The sequence below is a fragment of the Callithrix jacchus genome, chromosome 3 (genome assembly GCF_049354715.1).
Source record: "Callithrix jacchus isolate 240 chromosome 3, calJac240_pri, whole genome shotgun sequence".
Taxonomy (NCBI): domain Eukaryota; kingdom Metazoa; phylum Chordata; class Mammalia; order Primates; family Cebidae; genus Callithrix; species Callithrix jacchus.
In genome coordinates, this window is record NC_133504.1 from 129162596 (window position 1) to 129187618 (window position 25023).

The following is a 25023-nucleotide window of genomic DNA, read 5'->3' on the forward strand; positions in this document are numbered from 1 at the left end:
GTTTATGGGGGCAGTTTCCCCATGCTGTTCCTATGATACTCACTGAGTCCTCATGAGATCTGATGGTTTAAAAGTGTTTGGCAGTTCACATTCTCTCTCCCTTTCTCTCTCCTGCTGCCTTGTGAAGAGGTGCTTGCTTCTTCTTCAACTTCCACCAGGATTGTAAGTTTCCTGAGGACTGCCCCAGCCAGGAACTGTGAGTCAATTAAACCTTTTGTTGTTTATAAATTACTAAGTCTCAGGCAGTTCTTTAGAGCATTGTAAAAACAGACTAATAAACCTGTATACCAAAAAGTGACTGAGGCAGACCTCAGTGGATTCAGAGATCTATTTTGCCAAGGCGGAGGACATGCCTGGGAAAAAGAAATACAAGTTACAATAGTATTTGTGGCCTGAGTTTTTTCAAACAGGGTTTTGGGAACTTTAATATTTAAAGGAAAAAGAGCAAGAAGGAGGGGAAGAAAGAAAAAAAAAAAGAAGGAAAGGTAGGCAATGAGTCAAGTGGTTACATTCTTGTGAGGCTCTGATCAATGCTCAGTGAATATACATTTTACATTTGGAAGGAAGAATGTGGGTGGGGGAGGTCAATTATGCATTTGACTTTTACTCAGTAAATCTACATTTTCCATAAGATAATTTCACAAATTTATAAGAAACAAAAGGAAAATAGGGTTTTTTTTTGTCTTTTTGTGTTTTTGTGTGTGTGTGTGTGTGTGTGTGTGTGTGTTTTTTTGCACGACTCAGTGGTCAAGCTTAATTTTCCCATTAGTATAGTGAGTTTGGGATCCTGATGTTTTTTTCTTCATAATTCATATAAAAATGTGAAACTTGACCTCTCTTTCTTATAACATACAGTGCAATAAATTCAGGCTAGAGTAGATAGATAATTAAATATGAAAAGCATAATCATTGTATTAGTCTGTTTTTACACTGCTATAAAGAACTACCCCAAATTGGGTAATTTATAAAGGAAAGAGGTTTAATTGACTCACTGTTCTGCATGGCTGAGGAGGCCTCAAGAAACTTACAATCATGGCAGAAGGTGAAAGAGAAGCAAGTACCTTCTTCAAAAGGCAGCAGGAAAAGAGAGAAAGTAGGAAAAAAACTATCACTTATAAAACCATCAGATCTCATCAAATCACTTTGTATCATAAGAACAACATGGGGAAAACTGCCCTTATTATACAGTCACTTCCCACCAGGAGGGAGATGATATGGTTTGGCTCTGTGTCCCCACCCAAGTTTCATCTCCAATTGTACTCCCTCAACAGAACCAAACCATATTATTCCATCCCTAGCACCTCCCAAATGTCCCGTTTACATTTCAAAACATGCCTTCCCAATCATCCCCCAAAGTCTTAACTCATTCCAGTGTTAACCAAAGGTCCAAATCCAAAGTCTCAACTGAGTCAAGGCAAGTCCCTTCCTTGTCCCTATGAGCCTGTGAATACCGTGTTCACCTGTAATTGCCATGAAAGCAAGTTAGTTACTTTTGAGATACAATAGGGTAAATTTTTCTACTCCAGTGGAAGGAATTGGCCAAAACAATGGAGTCACAGGCATCATCCAAGTACAAAGTCCAGCGGAGCAGTCATTAAATCTTAAAGCTCTGAGATGATCTCCTTTGACTCCATGTCTCACATCCAGGGCACACTGATGCAAAAGGTGCCTGCTTCATGGGATGACATTGAGTGCCTGTTTTTTTTTTTCAGGTGCACAGTGTAAGCTACTGGTGGATATTCCGTTCTGGGGTCTGGAAGATGGTAGCCGTCTTCTCACAGCTACACTGAGGCAGTACCCCAGTAGGGACTCTGTGTGGGGGCTCCAACTTCACATTTCCCCTTTACACTTTCCTAGCAAAGTTTCACCATAAGGTATCTGCCCCTAAAGCAGACTTCTGCCTGGACATCAACAGGACACAAAAAAGCAGCCACCATCAAGGAAAGTGTGACAATTGGCCTTCATTACAATTAACAACTTCTGTTTACAAAATGACACTATTAAGAGAATGAAAAAGAAAGCCACAGTCTGGATATATATATTTGCAATGTATACACCAGATGAGGTTATCACATCCAGAATATATAAGTTGGAATAATAAGATTACATAATGTTAGGCATAGAAGGAATGCCATAGTGAATCTAGATCTAGTTTAGTTCAATCTTTTAAGCCAGGAGAAAAAATGCTGGTGGGTAATATAGCTGAAACTAGAACAAAAGCCACAGTGTTCAAAATACTGGGCTATTTTATTATATGTACAACAAAGTCTAATAAAGATTATTCAGAGACTTGAGCAGCTTAAAAAAAACTTATTTTGATCAAATTTCAGACTTATAGAAAAGTTGCAAATACAATAAAAAGAGTTTCCTTATATTTTTCACTCTACTTCTAATGCAAACATTTTGTATAACCATAGAATAGTTATTGAAAGCAGAAAATTAACATTAGTATAATATTAGTAATTAAAATATAAGATGTAAAATGTTAAAAATCTGGCACTTGGATATACAAGACTGTATATAATAATAATTTATTTCACCATTTTCAATATAGGCCAAAACCCACTGATCTCATCTTTTGAGGATTAGAATTCTTTAAAGTTTTAAAGGAAAGATACATATTTTTTTACATCCTAGAGTTTACTTTTACTGAAACTAATCTAATGCCTATAATTCCAGCACTTTGGGAAGCCAAGGTGTCTGGATCACTTGAGGTCAGAATTTCGAGACCAGCCTAGCCAACATGGTGAAACTCCGTCTCTACTAAAAATACAAAAATTAGCCAGGTGTGGTGGCATGTGCCTGTAGTCCCAGCTACTTGGGAGGCTGAGGCAGGAGAATCACTTAAATCCAGGAGGTGGAAGTTGCAGTGAGCCAAGATCATGACACTGTACTCCAGCCTGAGTGACATAGAGACTTCTGTCCTTCAAAAAGGAGGGTTGGTGGCAGTAAGGCAAATGATTACATACCTGTGAGACTTTATTTAGTGCCCAGTAAATGCCCAGTGTACATAAGATAGGTGAACATTTGAGGAAAAAAGGGAAGAGAGAAAGCAGATGTCTCAGGGAGAGGTGAAGGAATGATTAATCTCATCTGACCTTCATTCTATTCCTGGGAAGACAAGTTAGCAGTCTTTTGAAAAAGCTGATTTCTGTTTAGCTGATTTATTACCTAGTATAATACCTATGTGACATAGCTGAATTTCTACCTTGCTGTAACTTTGCTTATTTTCAGAAACAGGAAGGCATGCAGACAGAAGTTCCTCTTCAGGAGAATCAGTCAAAAACCAGTTAGAATCAAGACGGCTGACTGAGTGGCCTTAAATAGATCTCAGACGTCATTATAATCCAATTTTCATTCTAAATAATACACTCACCAGCACCATAATAGTTAACAATCACCACTGACAGACAATGACCAGAAGAAACCGTAAAAGAACAAGAGCAAGGTTGGACTCCGGTTCTGATATCACTGCCCATTTCTAAAAAGGATATGAATATGCCTCCCCTCACTTTTAATGTCCAAGCCTTTCCTTAAAGAGACCCTACATTTTAACTCCTCACCTCTCACGAGATGAGAAGTTGATCAGTGAGCTATGCTCCTGCTTCTCCTTTTATTGGCCATCAAATAAAGCTTGCTTCACTTGATGCTCATTTTTTCTTCCATGTATTGGCTCTACGATACCAAACGGAAAGATCCCATTTTGGGGACTACCGAGTTTATTGGTAGCAGAAAAGAAAATCTAATAACAGTTAGCAAGGGAGGTGTTATTACGAGGTGTGACTGATCTTTCATGCCATTATGGCTATGAATGCAGGCTTTCTCTGGGGTTCCCTTGGTCAAGAGGAAATCCATTCATTCAGTCACGGGAACTTAGGATTTTACTTTTATTTCTCAAGTCACAACCCTTTCCTGACACAAAATTCTTTGAATTTTTTTTATAGAGAAAACTTACCTAGTATGAAGGTGATTATTATATACCTGTCATTCACCTACAATGGTAGTTGTTTAAAAGAACTATCACAGCCTAGTACAGCTCTGAGCAAATGTATTGAGATTCTTATAAATCAGAATTTTCCTATATTCATATCTATATCATTCAAAAGTATACATAGCTTTGAAATGAGGTTACCACTACTGCTGAGAATGTAAGTTTATTTTAGTTCTCTGTTGATAAATCTCCAATACACTGAAAAATTCTAGTTTATATGGCTGTGTTAGAATAAGACAAATGTTTAGTATTCTGGTTCCAGTCACCAAAGCTCCTAAAATCCTTGGAATTTTCTGAGTGATAGAAATTTCTTTTGTTGTTCATAATGAGCTCCTCAGATTCTTGAGGCTGGGTAATTTGAGTGATCCTAGTACCCAGTTATTACAGCACCAAAGTGTTAGTATCTTCCAAGTTTCTAGAATTCCCAGGGGAACTAGGAAATTAAAATATTGACTTTTGGTTTGTTTGTTTTACTTTCTGGGGATGTTTTGCAAAAATTAATTACAGAGTCATCTCAATTAGGTCATTAAAATTCTTGTTAGGTGACATGATCCAAAAGCATAACAGCATGATAAATCAAGCAAATACCACCTACATTGTTTGTACCTTTATTTTGTGGAAGCTGAATCCTGGTAGCTCCAAAGAGTAGAGTGACTGATGGCTGTTCCTTACAGTCTGTCATTTAAGGCAGACACAGCCATCAATAAGCCATGACCTAGGAGGAACAGAATGTTTCTCAAAGAACAATAAAATTCCTCTGTAGATGGCTGCTAAATAAAAGAGCAGCCCACATTTTCTTCCATCTGCCCACAAGAGTTTTTTTCAGTGGTTGCTAGTGTTGCTTCCTTCTGCCTTCCCATCTCTATTTCTGTGCACACCGCTGACCAAAAAGACATTTATGTTCAATGACTCAAATCTTTTTTCAAAAAGTAATTTTGGTAGGCAAATGCCATAAATAACTTTTTTTTTTTTTTTTTTTTTGAGACAGAGTATTGTTCTGTTGTTTTGGCTGGAATGTATTGGCATGATTTCGGCTTATTGCAACCTCCACATCCTGGGTTCAAGTGATTCTCCTGCCTCAACCTCCTGAGTAGCTGGGACTACAGGCATGCCATCATGCCCAGCTAGTTTTTGTATTTTTAGTAGAGACAGGGTTTCACTATGTTGGCCAGGATGAAAGTGTTAGATATAGTGAATCCCAAGTTGCTCTTCAAAGAATGAATATGTCAGTATGTTCAGTTCTCTTATTCTTTAATTCTCTATTCTAAAGTTTCACTTCCTTGTAATTCCAGTAAACAGCCTTCTCCACTGGTTCTAATCAGTAGTTCACATCTGTTCTCCCGCCCCCCCAGCTCTGTCCTGACTCATCCTAGTCAACTGCTTCAGTAACCTTATATGGTCACCTTCTTTGACTTAGGTCACTCCTGGCTACCTGCTCTGACCTGCCCTTAACCATCCTTCTGCTAAACCACCCACCCTGCCACTCCAGCTCAGACCCCTGCTCTCTTTATTATAGCCAGTCAGGATTAGTTTAGCTGGTGCTGTCTAACTCTAGCCAATAGGGGAACAACACAGCAGTTGGGACAACCTCTCTCAGGCATAAGTATTCCTTTTCCTCCCTTGTCCAAATGTGCACTTGCCATTGTTCCACCTGTGAGCTGCACCCTTCTATAGATGTAATTTGCCTTGCTGAGGAAATTTATATTTGAGTGCTACTTCTTTTACAACATTGAAAGTTCTACTTATAACAAAAGTAAAAAAGTTTTCTTTAGTATAGATCTTTCTCAGTTGTTTTGGAGTATATGGAATTACAAGGAATAAAATCCAAAGAAAATTCTCAGCTCTTCTTCACTAACACTGTGGTCATCTCCCTCTAAATTCTTTGATTTTTATTTATTTTTTCAGTCCTTACACACCATCTAGTGGACATGTGGGGTAATGACTAGAATGTAAGTGGTAAAAGCAAAAAGGCCTGATAGTCAGTGACTCAGTTTTTGGGTAATGAAATAATCCGAATAGTTAAGCTTTTAAAACTGACCATTAGTTACTTAGTTTGGGTTAAATTATGTTCCTTTTCTTTCCCAAATTTCTTAATGAGAGCAATGCTGAAATGTTAATCAACAATGAGAAATTTGTAACAAATATAACACATCCTCTAATATTTTCTCAAGGTTCATCCTTTGTTAAAGATGATAGTACATTGATTAATTTTCTTAAAAATAAAATATTTCATCATAAAAATAAAAACTGTAATGCCATTTAGTTCACATGACTTTAGTTATGGATTTGAACTTTTGAGTTAATGGTGGAGTGAGAAGACATTGGGGGACTACTGGGAAGGCATAATTGCTTTTCAAATGTGAAAAGGACATGAGATTTGTGAAGGCACAGGGGCAGAATGATATAGTTTGCTGTGTTCCCACTCAAATCTCATCTACAATTGTAATTCCATGAAGTGGGAAGAACCTGGTAGGAGGTAATTGAATCATGGGTGCAGTTTCCCCTGTGCTGTTCTCATGCTCTCATGAGATCTCATGGTTTAAAAGTGGCAGTTTCCCCTGCACACTCTGTCTCTCCTGACACCATGTAAAACATGTTTTGCTTCCCCCTTTTCCACCATGATTATAGTTTCCTGAGGCCTCCGCAGCAAGAAAGAACTGTGAGTCAATTAAACCTCTTTTCTTTATCTTGGGTAGTTTTTTTATATCAGTGTAAAACAAACAAATACAGAGAACTGGTACCAAAAGTGGGGTACTGCTATAAAGATATTTGAAAATATGGAAGCAACTTTGGAACTGGGTAATGGAGGGAGGTTGGAACAGTTTGGAGGGGTCAAAAGAAGATACGAAGATGTGAGAAAGTCTGGAACTTCTGGAGACTTGTTGAATGCTTTTAATCAAAATGCTGATAGTGATATGGACAATGAAGCCAAGGCTGAAGTGGTCTCAGATGGAGATGAAGAACTTATTGGGAACTGGATCACAGGCCACTCAGGCTATTTTTTGGCAAAGAGACTGGTGGCATTTCGCCCCTGCCCTAGACTTCTGTGAACTTCGAACTTGAGAGAGATGATTTAGGGTATCTGGTAGGAGAAACTGCTAAGCAGCAATGCATTCAAGGGGTGACCTGGCTGATTCTGAAAGTGTTCAATCATATGAGTTCACAAAGAGATGGTCTGAAATTGGAACTTATGCTTAAATGGGAAGCAGAGCATAAAGGTTTGAAAATTTGCAAACTGATCATGAGTTAGATAAGAAAAATCCACTTTCTGGGAAGGAATTCAAGCTGACTGAAAACATTTGCATAAGTACAAGCTGCTGAATATTAACAGCCAAGACAATGGGGGAAGTGTGTCCAGGGCATGTCAAAGATCTTCACAATAGCCCCTTCCATCACAGGCCCAGAGGCCAAGAAAGGAAAACTGGTTTTGTGTGAGCCAGGCACAGGGTTCCACTGCTCTATGCAGCCTTGGGACATGGTGCCATGCATCTCAGCTGCTCCATCCATGGTACGGCTTAGGCTGTTGCTTCAGAAGGTGCAGGCCCCAAGCGTTTGTGGCTTCCATGTGATGTTGGGTCTGTGGGTACACAGAAGACAAGAGCTGAGGTTTGGGAACCTCCACCTAGATTTCAGAGGATGTATGAAAACACCCGGATGTCCATGCATAAGTCTGTGCAGGGGCAGAGACCTCATGGAGAACCTCTACTAATACAATGCAGAGAGGAAATGTGGGGTTGGAACCCCCACACAGGGTCCCCTCTGGGGCACTGTCTAGTGGAGCTGTGAGAAGAAGGCCACTCTCTTCTAGACCCTAGAATAGTAGATCCACTGACCACTTGCATTGTGCACCTGGAAAAACCACAGGCACTCAATGCCAGCCTATGAAAGCAGGCACAGAAGCTGTACCCTGCAGAACCACAAAGGTGGAGTTGCTCAAGGCTGTGGGAGCTCATCCCTTGCACCAGTGTACCCTGGATATAAGATATGGAATCAAAGGAGATGTTGGAGCTTTAAGATTGAATGACTGCCCAGTTGGGTTTTGGACTAGCATGGGGCCTGTGGCCCCTTTGTTTTGGCCAGTTTATCCCATTTGGAACAGGAACATTTACCCAATGCCTGTAACCCTCATTGTGTCTTAGAAGTAACTAACTTGCTTTTGATTATATAGGCTTATAGGTGAATGGGACTTGCCTTGTCTCAGATGAGACTTTGGACTTGGACTTTTGAGTTAATGCTGGAATGAGCTAAGACTTGGGGGACTGTTGGGAAGGCATGGTTGGTTTTGAAATGTGAGGATATGAGATTTGGGAGGAGATAGGAGTAGAATGATATGGTTTGGCTCTGTGTCCCCATCCAAATCTCATCTTAAATTGTAATCCCCACATGTCAAGGGAGGAACCTGGTGGGAGGTGATTGGATAAAGGGGGTAGTTTCCCCATGCTGTTCTTGTGATTGTGAGGGAGTTCTCATGAGATCTGATGGTTTTAAAGTAGCAGTTTCCCCTGTGTGCTCTCACTCTCCTGACACCATGTAAAATATATCAGTCTTGCTTACACATTCTTATAACATTCAGCTTTGCTTCCCCTTCTTCTTCCATGAAGATTGTACACTTCTTGAGGCCTCCCCAGTTATGTGAAACTGTGAGTCAATTAAGCCCCTTTTTATTTTATTTTTTATTTTTATTTTTTGAGATGGAGTTTCACTCTTGTTACCCAGGGTGGAGTGCAATGGCATGATCTCGGCTCACTGCAATCTCCGCCTCCTGGGTTCAGGCAATTCTCCTGCCTCAGCCTCCAGAGCAGCTTGGATTACAGGCACGCGCCACTATGCCCAGCTAATTTTTTGTATTTTTAGTAGAGATGGGGTTTCACCATGTTGACCAGGATGGTCTTGATCTCTTGACCTAGTGATCCACCCGCCTTGGCGTCCCAAAGTGCTGGGATTACAGGCTTGAGCCACTGTGCCCGGCCTATTAAGCCCCTTTTTAAAATAAATTACCCAGTCTTGGATAGTATTTTATAGCAGCGTGAAAACAGACAAATCCATATGTATATTTTTCATAATAATGTAACAGAACTTTCTGGAATCCTTTAGTCAATTACTGTTCCATGTAACACAGAAACAAAGCAATGGTTAAGAGAAGTAGAAATGAGAGATGTCATACCTGAATAAAATAAAATAAGAAAACAAAAGATGAATTGAGAAGTCAAAGAAAATAAAAACTAATCCATATTTTTTATAGAAATACTAAATTATCATAGTAATTTTATAATGAATTACCTAAACAATATCATGTTGTTCATGATATATATCCATCTCAATTTGGATTATGTGTAATGCATTATACGTAATTCCTATTTAGCGTAGCACTAAATAGGAATGCAGAGCAGAATAGCCAAAGACCTCAATCTTAAATATATTATTCATCTATCAGGAAAGATAAAACAATTGATTGTTAACAATTTAGCATATTGCAAAGGTAGCGTCTGCTGAAGAAATCTAACAACAAAACTCTCCTAACCCAGAAATTCTCTCCACAAAGGCAGTAGAGAAAGTAGGCTGGGTGTGGTGGCTCACACTTGTAATCCCAGCACTTTCTAACATGGTAAAACTCAATCTCTACTAAAAATACAAAAAAATAGCTGGGCATGGTGGCACATGCCTGTAGTCCCAGCTACTTGGGAGGCTGAGACAGGAGAATCACTTGAACTCAGGAGGTGGAGGTTGCACCACTACACTCTAGCCTGGGTGACAGAGCTAGACGTCATCAATAAATAAATAAAAGAAAGAAAGAAAGAAATAAAACAATTTTTTAATTTAAAAAGTATAGGCCGGGCACAATGGCTCACGCCTGTAATCCCAGCACTTTGGGAGGCTGAGGCGGGTGGATCACGAGGTCAAGAGATCAAGACCATCCTGGTCAACATGGTGAAACCCCATCTCTACTAAAAATACAAAAAATTAGCTGGGCATGGTGGCGCGTGCCTGTAATCCCAGCTACTCAGGAGGCTGAGGCAGGAGAATTGCCTGAACCCAGGAGGCGGAGATTGCGGTGAGCCGAGATCGCACCATTGCACTCCAGCCTGGGTGACAAGAGCGAAACTCTGTCTCAAAAAAAAAAAAAAAAAAGTATAAAACCAGAATGTGTTGGACATCACAGGCAATCAGCTAAGAAGTTGCAAAGACCAAGAGGAATATCAATGCTTAATATAATTGATACAACCCATTACATACAACATTTAAAGATAAGCAATAACTAGTTCTGAAGTAAGTGAACATAGTTCATCCTAATGTCACATGGTAATTGCATGATCATCTGTGTTAGCCAGTTGGCTTTAACCAGAAAAAAATCAAATTTCTCGGATCTTTTTGAGAAGAGGTAATTTTGTAACTTGCAGCATGGTGCCCAATGAGATTAAGCTCCTGTCTTTCTGCAGAAATTGGGAGACAGGAGTACTATCTTCCATGATATTTACATTTCAAAGAGATGATCCCCACGTTTTAAGAAAGACATTCTTGGGTCATAAAGTTGACAAAGGCCTATTTAGTCTTCAGATGCCCTAAATATTTTTACCTTAGTTAAGCAATATTGCAATTTGGCTAGTGAGCCCTTAAGCCCCTGGGGAGCAAATAATTCTAACAAAGCCAAAGTATCCATTTTGCATTGCTCTTTAGTTTCTGCGGCTACCAGAAAATTATTTACATTTTAAATAATTGCAAATCTGTCAGTGGAACAAATTTTTCTAAGTTTTTTCATAAATGACTAGAGAAAACAGAAAAGATAGTCATACAACCCTTAATGAGTTTTTTTTTTAAATAAATACTGGACTTTATCATATGCATAAAGCAAACAATTTAGACTCATCTGCTAGAGGAATAGAACGAAGGAAATTATAGAACACTGATCAATTACACAGAAAAATTGTAGACAATGCTATCCAAGTTAGAATAATTGCAGGGTTAGGAACCACAGACCTTTAGTAGTCTGCTTAATCCAGGAACTGACAATCTCACTCTATCCCACCTTCCAGAATTGTTGGGGAAATATAATTAGAAAACAAATTGTCTCCCAACCAATAAATCTCTCCACAAAGGTGGTAGAGAAAGAAAACATTTTTATTATTGAATTAGCATTAAACCAGAATTTGACATATGTCACAGGCAATCACTTAAGAGTTGGCAACCATTAAGAGGTTGCAAAGACAAAAAGGAACCTCACTGTCTTATACAGCCAAACAGATACAACCCATGTATACACATTTACAGGATTAATCCTCAAGTAAGAGGACTTGACATCACCCTAGTTCATTCTAACTTTACCTGCCAATTACCTGAGCATCTGTTTTAGCTAATTGGATTTACTCAGACAATATCAAACTACTCAAATCTTTATGGGAGGAGATAGTTTTGTAACTTGTAGCAAGGTGTCAACTGAAGTCAAGCTGATATCCTGACACAGAAACTGGGAGATAAGGGCACTATCTCCCATGATTTACATTTCAAAGAGATGGTTCCCAGTTCTTGAGAAAGACTTCCCTGGCTTATAAAATTGACAAAAGGCCTATTTAGTCTTCATAAGAATTACATACACTTCAAAGAAAGATGAAAGTACTTACAATTACTGTTTTTCTAAAATAAATACTGAAAAGGAGGGAAGGGAATTTCTTAATTTTCAAGGGAGAATTAAGACTCCTATTTTTAATTATTATTTGTCCTTACATACCTACTCTAGAATATGGGGCTAGTTGCTATTCACTGTAATGTTCTCTCAGCTTTTGGGATCTTGGCCAAATTTAAACAGAAGGAACCTCACAAATAGTTATGTTAATATAGATGTTAATCAGAGTGTTTTACATCATTAATAATACTGATTTGCAGTCATGAATATGTAATATAAATAGAGAAATCTGCTTTTGGAATTGACAAGCTAACCACTTTTTTTAACCAGGCTGTGGGTGACAGTCATCATCAGACACCGATTTTGAAAAAACTGATCGACTTTTGACTGGGAGGAGTTCTGTACAGGGCCCATGGCCATGGCAGGTTAATATATGATGGAGAAGCCAACACCACTGTGGAACCTCTCTGATCATCAGGCAGTGACTGGTAAATGTAGCTTCTTGTTTCGTTGAGTAAATTTATAAGCTTGGCTTAAGCTAGGGATATTGAGTATTAACCTAAACAGTATTCAACCCAAACCAGTTCTGTCTGTTGTACTAAAGCTAAAAGGTTAGAGTCAAATGAAATTCACAAATGACCTCATAATGGAAGAGCAGAAAAAACATTTTGATCTGATTTTATAAAAAAGATGAGGGAAGGTAAATATGTAACCACCCAATGGGTTTTTCTTGCCTGCTTCCCAGACAGAGCTGATTTATCAAGACAGGAGAACTGCAATAGAGAGTTTAATACATGTAGAGCTAGCTAAATGGGAGATCAGAATTGTATTATTACTCAAATCAGCCTCCCCTCAAATTCAGTCTAAGGTTTTTTACAAATGGTTTGGCAGGCGGAAACTAGGAAATGGGGAATGCTGATTAGTTGGGTTGGGGATGTCTTCTTGTGCTGAGTCAGTTCCGGGTGGGGCCGTAAGACCAGATGAGCCAGTTTACCAGTCTGGGTGGTGCCAGCTGACAGGTCATAATGTAGGGTCTAAAAAATACCTTGAACACCAATGTTAGGTTTCACAATAGTTATGTTATTCATAGGAGTAACTGGGGAGATTAGGAATCTTGTAGCCTCTAGCTGCATGACTTCTGTGCCATAATTTCTAATCTCGTGTCTCATTTGTTAGCTTTATGAAGGCAGTCTGTTCCCCCAGCAAGGAGGGAATTTGTTTAGGGAAGCGCTGTTATTGTATTTGTTCCAAAGTTAAATTATAAACTAAATTCCTTTCAGAGTTACTTTGGCTATGCCCAGGAATGAACAAAGGTAGCTTGGAGTTTAAGGGCAAGATGGAGCCAAGTCAAATCCCTTTCACTGCCATAATTTTCTCACCATTATAATCTTTGCAAAGAGAGGCAAAATTGGATATTAATACATAACACTTATTATGTGTCTGGAAATTTAGATATATCTTTTTAACTTCGTCCTCACTATTTTCTATTTTTAAAAAAACAAAAATGAGACTCTGAGAGTTTAAGTAATTTGCCGAAGGTCATATAGAATGTAAATAACCCAGCTCAAATTTGCAGCCAGAGTTTTAAAGTGTATCTTTTCCCATTTTACCATATTTTCTTCTCTAGGAGTTTAGAAAAATTAAAAGAGTAGAGAAGGCAATGGCAAAGACTCTGGAGCAGATTTTTTTGGGTCACATGCTAATAATGAAATGCTTGGCAGGTTATTTAACTTGTTCAGGCTTCAGTTTAACAATCTATAAAATAACAAGTAATAACGTACCTCATAGGGTTGCTGTGAGAATTGAGTTGACATGAAAAGCTAAAATCTGAGCTAGATTTTGAAAAATCGATAAGATTTATTGTCAGGAAAAAATAGGGTGTTTTATGAGAACAGTAAACTTAAAGTAAAATCCTAAACTGCCCCCTTTCCTCAGGGGAGAACAACCTTAAAAACTGAATTATTGGGCATGACGGGAAGGAGGGTCAGACTTGCTGTGATATACTTTCTCCCTTTTGGAGTTTAGACATAACTGCTGACCAGCATTAATGTTAAAATAGAGATCTTAAGACTGACATAACAGACAGGTACTTACTCCTTTAAAAAACTGCAAAGTAAAGAATCTTGCATGTTCTTCACATGTAGTACCCCCAAACCTGAAATGCAATAAAAAAAAAAGAATCTTTGTATCTACCTATAAACTGTAAGCCACTTCCCTTCTAGATGTCCCACCATTTTCAGGTCAAACCAATGTATACTTCCCATGTTTTTTTTTTTTTTGAGACGAAGTTTCACTCTTGTTACCCAGGCTGGAGTGCAATGGTGCAATCTCGGCTCACCACAACCTCCATCTCCTGGGTTCTAGCAATTCTCCTGCCTCATCCTCCTGAGTAGCTGGGATTACAGGCATGTGCCACTATGCCCAGCTAATTTTTTGTATTTTTAGTAGAGACGGGGTTTCACCATGTTGACCAGGATGGTCTTGATCTCTTGACCTCGTGATCCACCCGCCTTGGCCTCCCAAAGTGCTGCGATTACAGGCTTGAGCCACCGCGCCGGGCCATATTTCCCATGTATTGATTAATATCTTTGCCTGTAACTCCTGCCTCCCTAAAATGTATGAAATCAAACTTTAATTACTTTGGGCACACTTTCTCAGGACTTCTTGAAATTGTGTTTTCTCTGGGCCCATGATCACTCCTATTGCCTCGGAATAAACCTCTCTGGAATATTTTGCAGAGTTTGATTTTCCTGTTAAAACAAAAATAATAATAACTTATTATAATAAGAAGTAAAATATAAAGTAAGTGAAGGACAAAAATGATATCATATATCTTAGGGACATTAAATAAGAACATCATTTTTTAATGATGTAAAGTAGGTTTTTGTTGGATAACTATTAATAAATATGATAGAAAAACCAGGTTGTGGACAGTTATGGAGAACCTTGAATGCTATCCTAATGCATTTACCCTGTAAAATATGAGAATATTCACTTTTTAAGTAAAAGCAAGTTTATTAAGAAAGTAAAGGAATAAAAGAATGTCTCCTTCATAGACAGAGCAGAAGGTTGGGATACTAGACTAAGAATATTTATAGTTATTTTTTGATTATTTGCTAAAAAAGGGGTGGGTTATTCATGAGTTTTCCAAGAAAGAGGTGGGCAATTCCCATAATTGAGGCTTCCTCCCCTTTTTTGGATCATTTAGGATAATTTCCTAATGTAGCCATAACATTTGGAAATTGTCACAGCACTGATGGAAGTGTCTTTTAGCATGTCAATGCATTATAATAAGTGTATAATGAGCAGTGAGGATGACCAGAGGTCACTCTCATTGCCATCTAGGTTTTGGCTGGCTTCTTTATTGCAACCTGCTTTATCAGCAAGGTCTTTATGACCTGTATTTGGGATGACCTCCTATCTCATTCTGTGACTTAGAATGTCTTAATATCCTGGGAATGCAGCCCAGTGGGTCTCTCAGCCTTATTTCATATGGCCCCTACTCAAGATGAAGTTGCTCTGGTTTAAATGTCTGACATATTTCTCCTTTCTCTTTTACAAGATAATCCTTAAAACTAAGAGTTGCAGAAGGATGAAGATCCATCTTTTGTAACTTCTTTATGGTGAACAGGGGCAATGACATTCCTACCTAACTATTATGGCCTCTTGTATTCAGGGTAGAGAGCAGTTCAGTTAGAAAACATCCCTAAGTTGGGCCTCTTAACTAATCCCATCCTTTACCCAGGTATATGCTCCCCACTTACCCAAAGTCAGCCAATTAGTGCTGCAATCTATTTCTTTTGGGTTGCGGGGGTCTCCTCAGTGTACTCTCTTCATAGTTCACCAGGAAGATGTTACCAGAAAGAGGTGCCAATCCAGATTCCAAGAGAGGATTCTTGGATCCCATGCAAGAAAGGATTCAGAGCAAATCCATTGACTAAAGGGAAAGCAAGTTTTTTATGAAAGTAAAAGAATAAAAGAATGCCTACTCCATAGGCATAGCAGCTGAGGAACCTTTGAGGAGAAGAATGATGATTCTACAAATAAAGGTTAATAATACTGAAGTCTAATGTAAACTCTTCCAGAAAGTAAGACAAAGATTTTATAAGGTGCTGCATGCCACAGTACTCTCTGTCTAAAGGAAAAAGCTGAGAGAAATTTAACATAAGTTGGGACTTTATTTGGACCACGTTTGGGGACTCCAACCTGGGAACATAGATTCAAGTTGCCCTGAATATACAATCTGATTTGCAGCAGTTACAAGTGCATTTTTAAAGAAAAGGAAGCTGTTCCTAAGTTGCTTATTAAGAACTTATATTAAAATAATATAAGATATGAAGTGGCTATATATTGTTCTTTGTGTCACAAATTCCAAGAACAAGAAGATAATGGGTGAGGCAGCTAGTCAGGAACAAAATGCCTTAAACAATTGCCATGCTTGTGTCTTTCTGATCCTGGTAATTATGCAGATCTCACATAGCCCAAAGTACTCTGAGCTATTTTTCTTTTCTCAGTAAAGACTAATTTGAATTAGTCATACAATTTTTTTTCTAAAAAAATTCTTTTTCTTATTGATGTGTTGGGTCTCTTTATATACTATGACTATTAATCCTCTTTTACATATTCAGTAAGTTTTTTCCCCTAATTAGTCACTTGCTTTTAACATTATATAAATGACATTTATCATATTGCAGTTTTACATTTCTTAAGGTGTCAAACTGCTAGGTTTTGTGTCATAATTTTTCCACACTCAATAATGTATACAAAACTTTCAAGATTCCTTTTTATTACTCTTTATATCATTTTATGTTTTTAATGATTAGCTTTTGGAAATTATTTGTGACATGAGTAGGGCTCACATTTAGCATTTAAGTGTTAAAAATATATAGTTTTAAAAAAATTAATGTACATTAGAAAAACTATACCTGAGACCAAAAAAATAAAGATTATTAAAAGGCACCAGAAAAACTTTTACCTTGCAGTTATATTCCTCATATAACATTAAAAAAAATCTACAATTAAAATGCCTGATTATTTTAATAGAAGAAGGGAATGGATGCTAACATTCTTTTCTTGTAGAAACTGTTAGCCCTAATGATAGACAAATATGTTTTAACTTTGCTAGAAACTGAATGAGATAATTACATTATTATCATTATATAATTTGAATATGGAATTTTCAACTTGCCAGAAATTACAAAAAATAAATATGCTTAATTGATTGCAAAGAAGAAAATAACAATAAAAATAAATCAATGTAAGTCATAAAATAAGATTATAGAAACAAGCCCAAATATGTACATAATCATAATAAACATAAATGAGTTAAATTCATTTAAAAGACAGAGATAATCTGCCATAAATTATCAGAAAATAGATTCTATGACAGACATTTGCATATAGGGGTTTATCAAACAATGCTCACAGAAGTAATACCTAGAAAACAGTGAGGAAGCAAGATTTAGAAGAGGAAGGAATTGCCACAAGGACCTCAATCAATACCACACAGATCTCTGAGGCTGAGATGGCCTCTCAGACATGTCTGGAATTGAATCAAAGACTGTAGCTTTTAAAAATTTTATTCTTAGTTTTTATTTTTATATATTCAGAGGATACAAGTGCAGATTTATTGCATGCATATATTGTATACTGGTGAAGCTTGGGCTTTTAGTATACCTATCACCTGAATAGTGAATGTTGTACCCAATAGGTAATTTTTCAACCCTCATGCCTCTCATATGCTCCCACCTTTTGTAGTTTCTAGTGTTTATTACTCCACTCTGTATTCCCTTTGTTTAGTTCCCATTTATAAGTGAGAACATGTGGTATTCAACTTTCTTTCTGAGTTATTTCACTTGACACAAGGGCTTTGAAACCATTTTCTTCCCTTCCCAGTAATTAGTCATTGGATGATGGCTGCTCTTTTGGTTGAGCACAATTTTCTGTGTAGGTACTGAGCTATAAACTACTACCTAGTACAACTCCTGGCAGCTAGAGGAATGACTGCTTTGATCTTGAAAGGAAATCTGGGAAGCACATCACAGTATCCAGTACACTCAGAGATTGTGATTTTTTTTTTAAACCAGCCAGATTTTGTTTATGAGAGCCACATTAAAACAAAAATTTGCCAGGTATAGGTCATTGAGAAAATTATAATTGAATCTTCAGAACAGAAATACTTCACACCACATTCTTTAACCACTGGAGAATTAGAAAGCTTTCTTTCTCAAGAAACTCTGGTATTCCAAACATTTCTGGACTGCTTAATAAATATTACATTATTGGTTTTGCTTATTTTAAAAGAGTAATTGGCAGAGAAATAAATCCTGACCTAAAGAGTCTTTTATAATTAATGCTATCTGTGGTCAATTTTTTTTCTCTCATAATGAAATAGAAGAGTGAGGAAGATATTTCCCATAGTAATTCTTGTATAATACTTTATTATCAATAAATACATAGCAAGTGGAAAAATGTGAGAAATACTTCAAATGCTTTAATATTTCACCTTCTATATTCAAAGATTCAATACACATACTTATTAAAATTGAACTTGGGAAGGTTTTGTCAAAAATTATTTTCTTGAAAGAGCCCCCCCCCCTCAATTCTTTGTACCACATCTTCTCCAATAACCAATCATCATATGAGCAGTGACCAAAGGTTGATGTTACATCATTTCTGTGGGCAGATGAGAAGGTTTGTACTTGAAAAGATGGTCCTAATCTGGTAGTTCAAATGTTTTATTAATATAGGTTAAAACATAGTATTATCTTCAAAATAAGATGTTGGCCTATGAATCTCTCAAGTTACATAGCTTAGAAAGTGTGACAGTGCAGAAAGTAGATGGGAAGTAGTCGTTGCCCATAATGGATGGTAGCCTTTCAAAAGTCAGAGAGAAGAAAAGAATATTGTAACTTACAGAGTAAATATAAATAAATATCAAAGAAAATTCAAATAAGTCAAAGAAAAAGTAAAATATCATAATGTATTCAATATATATTGATCAAACAGGTATTAAGGGCATGGCTCTAATCTAGCTGCTTTAAAGAAAATAGTGAATTAGACATCTGTCTGTTTCCCCTGACTACTATCTAGCAAGGAAGACAGACACTGAATTTTAAAAAAATGAATAAAATTACTGTTAAAGTCATAACTGAAGCAAAGAGCATCTCCAAGGGGGACTTAGCTTAGAATAAAGGGAAGCCTTCCCTGAAAAAAGTAGCCTTTAAGATGAGAAGTGAGGGGAAGAATGTTCTGGTCAAGAAATTAGCATATGAGAAAACCCAGAAGTGAATAAAAATTGTGAGGAAGGCCACAGTGGTTTTAGCTTAGAGAGTGAGAAACCATGGCCTGAGATAAGACTGAGAAGTTGTCAGGGACTAGATTGCATTAGGCCTGGTAGGCTGTGTTGAGGATTCTTTCATCCTAAACCTGATGGCCGCTGGAATTAAGGGAAGGACCCAGTCAGGGTTATGTTTCAGGGAGACCCCTCTGTCTAGAGAAGAGCTGTTATGTGCAAGGCAGCAAGTGTGATGTGGAGAGCTCAGGTACAAAACTTTTGCCGAAGTTCAGGTAGTAAATGATGGTGATATAAACAGGAGTAGTAGTGGAGGTAATAAAAGGAAACAGATAAATTTTTAAAATACTTACCAAGAAAATTTGGCCATATAGACAAATGGTGAAGCATGGGGATGGATGAGTGAGGAGTCTTGATAAATGGAACCCTTATTTCTGACATGCAAAATAAAACTACTAAGGAGCCATTTACTGAGATAAGAAAAGCTGAATAAAGAGAAAGAGCTTGTTTTGGGAGAAGAGATCATGAGCTTACTCTTAGATATATTCTTGAGATGTCTATGAAGAATGTGAAAGGTGCAGGTGAGTAGGGGGAGTTGAAGAAGTAAATTTGGTACCAAGAATTGCAATTTGATCTTAAGATACACATTTTTTATTGTCACCATATAGGTGGCATTTAAAGCCATGTGAGTGGATAAGCTCCAGCAGAGAGATATGGTAGAGTGAGAAGAGAGAAATATTTTGACTAAGACCTAATGCTAGGAACAGGCCCTAAGCCTGTCATAAACAGGCCTTAAAGAAACTGGCCATAAGTAAAATATCTATAGCACTGTATCATACTCGTGGCAGTGACGCTCATTGCTGGAGGTTGTTGCTTTTCTGGAGTGAGGGAAAGAAATACCTGACCCGTCCAGGTCAGAGGAACACTACTTAAAGGCCTTCTGGAAACACAAACAATAGCATGAGCGACGTGTTTCAGTTGCAGTAGATATAGGCGTCAGAGCCTGTTTCTTGCCACTAGTAAAGAATGCTTTGCTCCCTGTGAAGAATGCTTTTAGTTAATCTATAACCTGCAGTAATGATGATTATCACTTGCTTGCTGTCAATAAATATGTCAGTCAAACTCTGTTCGAGGTTCTCAGCTGGGAATGCTGAAGCCCCCTGATGTCTCACCTTTTGCACTGTATCTTTGTGTCTGTTTCTTAATTCCTTAAGTGCCACCTGGGTTGGGGTCTCTATGACTGAGCTGATCTTGGCAAGTGGTGTCCATACATGGAGCTCGAACCAAGGGTGAAGGGTCGCCAGAGAAATGATTTGAGAATGCGGAACTAAGCTGGAGGACACCCGAGTATTCTTAAACCAATCCCCATGGTGAGTAAGAAGGGAAACTTGGAAGCATCAGGGTAACAAATGGGACAAGGGTCAAGCAGTCATGAGGCTTATTTGAGTCTGCTTTAGCAACTCCTCAGAAAAGGGGGCGTTAAAGTTAGTACTAGCTCCTTGCTCTGTCAGTTGTTTTCAATGAATCTGTGCTTTCTTACTCTGTTCTTCTGCTGTTTTCTTTGTCTTTCATTGCTTTATAAAGAAGGAGCTGGGGATATTCCAATCTCAGTATGGTCAGTTTGGGCAATATTGTGTTCAGCATTAGAGCCATTTCAAACTAATAATGAGGAGGAGGAATCAGAGGAGGAAGGAGAGTATAACAAAGTAACAGAAGAGGTGACAGCGCAGGTTTGCTTGCCAGCTAAAACAGTAAAAGAAGGAAGGTATGTCCGTGCCTTTCTGCACCCCCTCACTCTTCTAAAGAAAAAGAGTGGCTTGGCCCTCTGGATCTTTCTTTTCCAAAGGACAATGGGCAAAAAGTAGTTGCCCCACTGACTATTCGACCAGCACCTCAAGCAACGGTTTTCGATTCTATTCAGGCAGGAATCCAGCAAACCAGACATGAGGGTGATAATGAATGCTTGTCAGCCATATTATGGCTACATTTGATCCTTTTCCTGTTAAATTACTTAAAAAATTTAAACAAGTTATCAATCAATATGAACCAGGTTCTCCTTTTGTAATGGCACTGTTAAAGAATGCTGCTGGCTCCAGTTGAATGATTCCTGCTAACTGGGATCCTCTTACTCTAGCTTGTCTGACTTCTGCTCATTTTTTTTAACCCAGGCTGGAGTGCAATGGTGCAATCTCGGCTCACTGCAACCTCCGCCTCCTGAGTTCAGGCAATTCTCCTGCCTCAGCCTCCTGAGTAGCTGGGATTACAGGCACATGCCACCATGCCCAGCTAATTTTTGTATTTTTAGTAGAGACAGGGTTTCACCAGGTTGACCAGGATGGTCTCAATCTCTTGACCTCATGATCCACCCGCCTCGGCCTCCCAAAGTTTTGGGATTACAGGCGTGAGCCACTGCGCCCGGCCCTCTGCTCAGTTCTTAGAATTTAAAACTTGGTGGGCAGATGAAGCTTCCATTCAGGCTCATCACAATGCCCAGGCCCAACCTCAAATTAATATAACTGCAGACCAACTTTGGGGTTTGGTGGCTGAGCTGGTTTAGGTGAACAAGCAGTCATGCAGGATGATGCCACAGAGCAGCTTAGAGGAGTGTGCATTAGAGCTTGGGAAAAAAAATCACTTCAGTAGGAGAACAATACCCCTCTTTCAGTGCAATCAAGAAGGGACCAAAAGAACCTTATGCAGATTTTATAATCAGATTACAAGAGTCTCTAAAAAAGGTGATGGCAAATTCAGCTGCTCAGGTATAGTGTTGTGGTTATTAGCTTTTAACAATGCCAGTCCTGAGTACCAAGCTGCTTTGTGACGCATTAGAGAAAAAGCACATTTGGTTAACTATATTAAAGCTTATGATAGTATCAGAGGTTATCTGCATAAGGCTACTTTGCTGACCCAAGCAATGGCAGAACTGAAGTGAGTAAAGGAAATATTCCATTTCCTGGAACTTGTTTTAACTGTGGAAAGCATGGTCATACTAAGAATACAGAAAAAATAAGCAAGTCAGTTCTCCAGTTAGAAAAAAAAAGAAAATTACTGAGCCTGAAATATGTCCAAAATGCGAAAAAGGAAAACATTGGGCTAGTCAGTGTCACTCTAAGTTTGATAAAAATTTTGGGACACAGCATGAGGGGCCCATCCTGTGCCCTGTTCCAAACCAGGGCATTTCTGACTCAGGCCACTCCCTCATCCCTGTACGGTATCTGTCCCCTGCCATAGCTGGTAGTGCCACAGATTTATTCTGCACAAAAGCTGTGAGCCTTCTGTCGGGGAACCCTCACAAAAAGTGCCAACAGAAGTCTGTGGACCCTTGCTAGCAGGGTTGGTAGAATTACTTCTAGGTAGGTCTAGTTTAAATTTAAAATGAGTGCGAGTACATACAGGAGTCATTAACTCAGATTACAATGGGGAAATTTAAATTGTTATATCTACTTCTGTCCTCTGGAAAGCAGAGCCATGAGAGCATATAGCACAGCTCCTGATTGTGTGGTATGTGGAAATGGGGAAAAGTGAAATTAAACAAATAGGAGGATTTGGAAGCACAAGTAAACAATGCAAAGCAGCTTACTGGGTAAATCAAATTACTGATAAATATCTTACTTGTGAAATAACTATTCAGGGAAAGAAATTTGAAGGATTAGTAAATACAGGAGCAGACATTTCAATCATTCTCTACAGCCTTGGCCATCTGCGTGGCCAATTCAACCCACTCAATTGAACATAGTTGGAGTTGGCAAAGCCCCTAAAGTATATCAAAGCAGTTATATTTTGCATTGTAAAAGACCCAATGAACAATCTGGGACTATTAAATCAATTGTAACTTCTGTACCTATAAATTTATGGGAAAGAGATTTATTACAGCAGTGGGGAGCACAAATGTTAATTCCAGAACAACTATATAGCCCTCAAAGTCAGCATATGATGCAAGAGATGAGGTGTGTGGCTGGCATGGGATTAGGAAAAAATTTGCAAGGGTTAAAGGAACCACTTAAAGTGGAAAAACAGAATTCTTGTCAGGGTCCAGGATATTATTTTTGATGGTGGCCATTGCTAAGCCTCCCAAACGAATACCTCTAAAATGGTTAACAAACAGGCCAATTTGGATAGAACAATGGCTGCTGAGTACAGAGAAACTGTAGGCTTTAGAGGACTTAGTTACTGAATAATTAGAAAAGGGACACACAGCTCCAGCAGTTTTCCTCTGGAATTCTCCAGTCTTTGTTATTAAGAAAAAATCAGGTAAATGGAGAATGTTGACAAGTCTTAGAGCCATTAATTCAGTTATACAACCTATGGGAGCATGACAGCCAGGATTGCCTTCTCCTGCTATGATTCCAAAAAATGGGCCACTAATTGTGATTTATTTGAAGGACTGTTTCTTTACAATTCTTTTGTCAGAAAAGGTGTTTGAGAGATTTGCACTCGCTATTCCTTCTATAAATAATAAAAAAACCTGCTAAAAGATATCACTGGAGAGTGTTGCCACAGGAATGTTAAACAGTCCCGCAATTTGTCAAACTTGCGTGGGCCAAGTTATTGAGCCTATCAAAAAGGAATTTTCACAGTGTTACATTATTCATTATATGGATGATATTCTTTGTGCTGCTCCCACTCAGGAAATATTACTTCAATGTTATGATCACTTGCAAAATTCAATGTGTCATGCTGGTTTAATATAGCTCCTGACAAAATTCAGACTACTACTCCTTACTTGTACTTGGGAACCTTAGTGATTGACACTACCATCGTGCCACAAAAAGTAACCATATACAGGGATTGATTAAAAACATTAAATGACTTTCAAAAATTACTAAGGGATATTAATTGGATATACGACCTGCTCTAGGCATTCCTACCTATGCCATGAGTAATCTATTTCCTATCCTTAGAGGCGATCCTAGTCTCTCTAGCCCTCGACAATTAACAAAGGAGGCTGAGGCAGAGTTACAGCTCATTGAGAAGTAAGTGCATAAGGCTCAAATAAATAGAATAGATCCAGAAAAAACTTCAGATTTATTAATTTTTCCAACTCAGCACGCACTCACTGGTATTATTGTTCAAGAGCAAGACTTGGTGCAATGGCTTTTTCTTTCTCTTACAAATTCACGGACTCTGACTCCTTATTTGGATCAAACTGCCACTCTGATAGGAAATGGGAGAACTCAAATTGTTAAATTACATGGATATGACCCTGGAAAAATTATTGTCCCTCTTACAAAGGCATAATATAACAGGCCTTTATGAATAGTCTTACTTGGCAAATCCATTTAGCTGATTTCATGGGTGTTCTTGATAATCATTTTCAAAAAACAAAATTATTTCAATTTTTAAAATTAACTAATTGGATTCTCCCTACAACAATTAAATCCAAACCAATTGAAGGGGCTGAAAATGTTTTCACAGACGGATCAAGCAATGGCAAAGCTTCTTATTCTTGGTCAAAAAGTAAAATTTTGCAGACACTGTATACTTCAGCCCAAAAAGCAGAGCTTGCAGCTGTAATTGAAGTCTTAACTGCTTTTGAGATGCCTGTGAATGTAGCTTCTGATTCTTCATATGTGGTTCATTCTACACAATCAATTGAAAATGCTCAGCTTCGATTTAATACAGATGAACAACTGATGAGTTTATTTATCCAGTTACAAATTGCAATTAGAAATAGAACGCACCCTTTTTACATCACTCATATTAGGCTTCACACACCTCTTCCAGGACCTTTAACTGCAGGGAATCAAACGGCTGATTGCTTAGTGGTGACAGCATTGTTAAATGCTGACATTTCACACTTTGACCCAAGTAAATGCCTCTGGTCTTTTTTTTTTTTTTTTTTTGAGACGGAGTTCCGCTCTTGTTACCCAGGCTGGAGTGCAATGGCGCGATCTCGGCTCACCGCAACCTCCGCCTCCTGGGTTCAGGCAATTCTCCTGCCTCAGCCTCCCGAGTAGCTGGGATTACAGGCACGCGCCACCGTGCCCAGCTAATTTTTTGTATTTTTAGTGGGGACGGGGTTTCACCATGTTGACCAGGATGGTCTCGATCTCTTGACCTCGTGATCCACCTGCCTCGGCCTCCCAAAGTGCTGGGATTACAGGCTAGAGCCACCGCGCC

General features: G+C 38.4%; 2 protein-coding genes across 4 annotated transcripts in view; one reads left to right on the forward strand and one right to left on the reverse strand.

Moving 5' to 3' along the window:
• The window catches only part of LOC144581955 (uncharacterized), a 134016-nt gene that overhangs the window by 42707 nt on the left and 66286 nt on the right, over positions 1–25023 (reverse strand). Inside the window, exons 3-5 of one of the 3 annotated variants that reach the window (XM_078367961.1) lie at positions 15374–15504; positions 14249–14359; positions 13704–13764 (exon numbers count right to left, since the gene is read on the reverse strand). In XM_078367961.1, the coding sequence (XP_078224087.1) occupies positions 13704–13764; positions 14249–14300 (113 nt within the window). In that variant the 5' untranslated portion in view covers positions 14301–14359; positions 15374–15504. Of the gene's footprint in view, positions 1–43; positions 13765–14248; positions 14360–15373; positions 15505–25023 lie in introns of all 3 variants that reach the window. The other 2 variants (XR_013533454.1, XM_078367960.1) reach the window with 2 other exon arrangements.
• Positions 19457–25023, forward strand: part of LOC100388298 (transmembrane serine protease 11B) — a 35179-nt gene continuing 29612 nt past the window's right edge. Inside the window, exons 1-4 of the mRNA XM_035292408.3 lie at positions 19457–19484; positions 20545–20668; positions 21569–21662; positions 24375–24711. Coding sequence (XP_035148299.2) covers positions 19457–19484; positions 20545–20668; positions 21569–21662; positions 24375–24711 — 583 coding nt within the window. The remainder of the gene's footprint in view (positions 19485–20544; positions 20669–21568; positions 21663–24374; positions 24712–25023) is intronic.